Raw genomic sequence first — 5,000 nt, 5'->3', positions numbered from 1 at the left:
AGTACTGGCCAAGAAAATTTCCGATGTTTCGGAGAGAGTGTTTATGAACCAAACCTGGGAAAAAGAAACACTAAGTATTAGTTCTTTAAGTTTACAGGATATATATATATATATATATATATATATATATATATATATATATATATATATATATATATATATATATATATATATATACATATACATATATATATATATATATATATATATATATATATATATATATATATATATATATATACATATATATATATGTATGTGTGTGTATGTGTATACACGCACACCCACCCACACACACACACATATATACACACACACACACACACACACACACATATATATATATATATATATATATATATATATATATATATATATATATATATATATATATATATATATATATATAGCTGATAGATGGGTTCCTCTTGGGAATCGCAATTTAAGTAGGAATAAAAGTCAATGCTGCTATCATCATCTTTATTCGGGAGCTTTCGACATAACTTATGTCATCTTCAGCCTATCTGCATTTATCATATGTAAAATTAATGAAATTAATAAAATCATCCTAGGTACATAGTTAGGAAGATACACTTTCATGAACTGATCAACTAGCTCTAAAATCAACCAATCAAGGAACATAAAACCTTAAAAAAGACTAATTACACACATAACTATATAACTATATAAATGACTCAATAACTAATATACCTATTATAGTCACCCTCCGGAGACGATGACCACCCATCCAGACCAGCAACCCACAGACCAAACGGATCAATGGGTCACCGGTAACTGAACAGGTAAGCCCTCATTCAAGTTGGGTTTTGTCTTAAAAATGTATAAAGACTCCAAGATTCTCAGTTGACTGACGCTACTATGTCTGTCTGAAATTTTGAAATTTTCCTTAGAAATGGCATGACCAGATTTAAATGCGTGGTCATAAATAGCTGAAATTGGTTTCTTATTTAAAGGTATATTGGTTCGTACCGATCTCCCCATGTGCTCCGAAATCCTACACTGAAGCTGTCTAGATGTGCTTCCAGTGTAGCACTCATTACAGAGTGCACATTGAAAAGTGTATATGACACCGGAACACAAGGGAGTAGGTAGACTCTCCTTATATTTAAACAGTGAGCCAACTGAGATCTTGTTAGTAAAAATTAGTTTTAAATCTATGTGGGGATAACATTTCCCCACAACACTCATAACCTCTGTTCTTAGTCTCTCCGAAACATAACCATAGTACGGAAAGGAGACATATAACTTTTTCTTACTACCTGTTTGAATTGTTAAATTTTGACTGTAAATTTTATCTAAAATCTTCTTGACTTGATTATAATAGAGGTTCAGAGGGAACCCATTGGTAATAAAAAATTATTTTAGAAAATTTTCTTCCTCATGAAACCCCAGATAAGTTGAACATACATGATAACATCTATATAACAATGTTTTTATCGAATTGATTTTGTAGATTTTTGGTTCTGAGCTTAAAAAATGAGTGCTTAGTCCTGTGAAAGTGTTTTTTCGAAATACTGAGGTATTAAAGGTATAATGTTTCCGAGAGACCTAGACATCGAGAAAAGGCAAAGTATCATCCTGTTCATTTTCTTTCGTAAATCTTATGTTACGATGCTTTGTATTTAAATAATCTAAAAACTGGCTTATGTGATCTAAATTTTTGAAAAGTGAAAATGTATCGTCTACATATCGACGGTATAAAAAAGACTTAAATTCTACAGGACAATCATTCAACCATTTCCCTTCACAATAACATAGAAATATATTTGCCAAGGTTGGTCCACACGGCGATCCCATTGCTACTCCATCTACCTGCTCATGTAACTTGTTATTAAACATGAATGTGGATGTAGTGGTAGCTAGTTCTAATAGTATTTTATATTGTTTTTTATTGAAACCTTCGAAAATGTCCTCGGGGTTAGGGAAAAGCTGTTCAAGAATGTTAGTGAACAAACTTTCGATGTCGAAGCTGCACATAACATAGTTATTTGCATCTTTGATAGAATTTATCAAGTCTAAAAATTCATAAGTAGTTTTCAGGGTATATTCATTTACTGTGAGAGGAGTGAGCTTAGTTACTAGATGTTTGGACAGGTCATAGGAACAGGTATTAATAGCGCTGAGAATTGGTCTCAGAGGAATACCTCTTTTGTGAATCTTTGGGGCACCATACATAATACCAGGCTGTGTTCCTGTTGCCATCATTGCTGAAGCTGTTTCGTCTGACAATATGCCACCCTTCTTCCACTTACGAACCCTGTAGTTAATTTTATTCGAATTAAGGGGTCCTCCGACACCAACTCACTGAACTTAGACCTATCGTTTAGAATATCTTCCATTTTCCTTACATAATCAGCTTTATCCAGTATCACAATCCCATGACCTTTATCCGGTTTACTTATGATTATAGTCGGGTCTTTACCTAGATTTCTAAAGCTTTCAATATCCTTCTTAGGAAAAATGGGGGAAAAATAATACTGGATAAAGCTGATTATCACCTGAATCAATATTTTGTTTCATTTCTCTTTCTTTTCTAAGATACGGCTAATTGTTCTGTGTAGTAGAAAGCTAAGCGAATTATGGCTCCATGATATTTACAAAATAATAATAATAATAATGATAATGATAATAATAATAATAATAATAATAATAATAATAATAATAATAATAATAATAATAATAATTACACCCAAACCCACCCACACACACACACACATACACACACACACACACACACACACATATATATATATATATATATATATATATATATATATATATATATATATATATATATATATTTATATATATATATATATATATATATATATATATATATATATATATATATATATGTATATATATACATACATACATACATACATATATATATATATATATATATATATATATATATATATATATATATATATATATATATATATATATATGTATATATATACATACATACATACATACATATATATATATATATATATATATATATATATATATATATATATATATATATATATATATATATATATATATGTGTGTGTGTGTGTGTGTGTGTGTGTGTTACTGTGAATGCGTGTAATTACTGTAATCGTTAGTGAATACAGTACATGTAATCACTAACAGTTCCAGTGATTTCATGTAATCACTGAAAATGTAGATCAGTGGTTACATGAAATCACTGAACGATTTCAATTACGTAGATAAAATTTATGCTTAATATTTCATTAATATAACATGTAATTTTAGTAATTAGGATGTGGTCATGTTTACTGTTCAACAACTGTACACAAAAATTGTTTTATCTCCCTCTCAATCACTTAATACAGACATATCAAGATATCCAAGACCTTGCTAACCATAATATAATCTTGTTAGAATATAAATAACGAAAGTGATGAGGTTGAAAAAAAAAATCCCGACTTTTATTGAATTAGCTTAATGTTCTTATATTTACAAAATATTACCGAAGAATTATTAAAAATATTTGTTTACACATTTTTTTAAAAGAAATTCTGACCCTTTCAGCATTTAATATCTTCATCCTGATATGTCTTCTGCACCTAATACAGAACTTCACACGCATAGGACTAAAAAGCTGTTGAATGATTAGGCTAATGGAAGCCACTTAATTCTCCATACACTACGTCACTAATCAATATATCTACAGTTTACTTTTATTACCAGATTCAACTCTCTGACCCTACGATATCTCTTAGTGGGGTTTTTAAGAGATAAGGGAAATAAGCCTAATAATTGTCTGCACAAGAAGACTTCGGAAAAAGATCACTACTTATAGGCCTAATAATTTGTTCGAACACCTTTACATTCATAAAAAGAAAGTATGAAAAAAATGGATAGCCTTAATCCCATAATTCTTCATATATTGCATAGGCTAGGCCTATTTTAATTTTGTACTTCATTTTAAGAATTTAGTCCAAGCTAATTATCAACCGAGGATATGTCACTAAAATCTGCGCTAATGAAATTGTGAACAAATTGTTAAACCATACCTGACTTTACGTCTTAACAGGTAAATTTAAAGAGGGAACTGCGGTTTCCTTAAATCTGTGATAATTTATCTGGTAAAGTTGTGGTAGCAGTTCATGTTGGCGATTTCTTTCCTAATCTTCTGTCCGGAAATGGCGAGAACAAATCCTGGCATCATTAACATTAATGCTATTACTTCTTTTACATGCAGTAACCCATACTTTGGACACCTTGGGGTATTCAGGGAACCTGTGAAAACAAATACCTTCATGCCTGGAACTATTAGTGCACCCGTATATGGAATACCCACCCATAATCATGACACTGTGACAAGTGCATCGCTCATTCGATGTACTCCAGTGACGTCACTGGAGAGGAAAATTAGCGATCGGATCCCTCGGTGAACACACCTTACGTTATTCCGTCTTTGGTAGGATTACGTCAGAACTACGCGACGGATTTTGTCGAAATTTTCACCATAGATAGATGATATCTTAGGTCATGGGCGGCCCTACCACATTAGGATATGATCCAGGTCCGGATCCAGATTCTAGTTTATTTATTTATCTATTCATTTGCCTCTGTGCCTCTGACAGGATTACGTCAAAACTACTTGACGGATTTAGACGAAATTTTCACTACAGCCAAATCTTAGGTCATGGACGACTCCATTGAATTTTGGAGATCATCCGGATTCTAGATCCAGATTTGCCTTTCGCCATTTTAAGGATAACATCAAAACAAATAGACGAATTTCGACGAAATTTCCACCACAGATAGACCTTAGGCCACGGACGACTCCATTAACATTTGGTGGAGGTCAGAAATCTCCGATTGCTCTTGTCACTACGATTGGCTATTTAATTTCTCAGTGAATTCAAAGCACACGGAAAATATTAGACTATAGTGGTTTTGGTTACTATGATTGGTAATTTGACTACTCGGCAAACTCCAAACAGCAGACTCTGGTGGTT

General features: G+C 31.8%; 1 protein-coding gene across 5 annotated transcripts in view; it reads right to left on the bottom strand.

Annotated features, from left to right (window-relative positions):
• Positions 1 to 5,000, bottom strand: part of LOC137645997 (solute carrier family 35 member C2) — a 132,164-nt gene that overhangs the window by 104,225 nt on the left and 22,939 nt on the right. For 4 of the 5 annotated variants that reach the window (XM_068379120.1, XM_068379122.1, XM_068379121.1 and 1 more), the window contains one exon: positions 1 to 54. This exon is cut by the window's left edge and continues 18 nt beyond it. The exons of the other annotated variant lie outside the window; for it this stretch is intronic. In XM_068379120.1, the coding sequence (XP_068235221.1) occupies positions 1 to 54 (54 nt within the window). The remainder of the gene's footprint in view (positions 55 to 5,000) is intronic. 5 annotated transcript variants of the gene reach the window in all.

This window comes from Palaemon carinicauda, chromosome 8, assembly GCF_036898095.1.
Source record: "Palaemon carinicauda isolate YSFRI2023 chromosome 8, ASM3689809v2, whole genome shotgun sequence".
In the NCBI taxonomy this organism is placed as follows: Eukaryota; Metazoa; Arthropoda; class Malacostraca; order Decapoda; family Palaemonidae; genus Palaemon; species Palaemon carinicauda.
The sequence above is the reverse complement of the archived record's forward strand: the minus strand, read 5'-3'. Positions and strand labels throughout refer to the sequence as shown.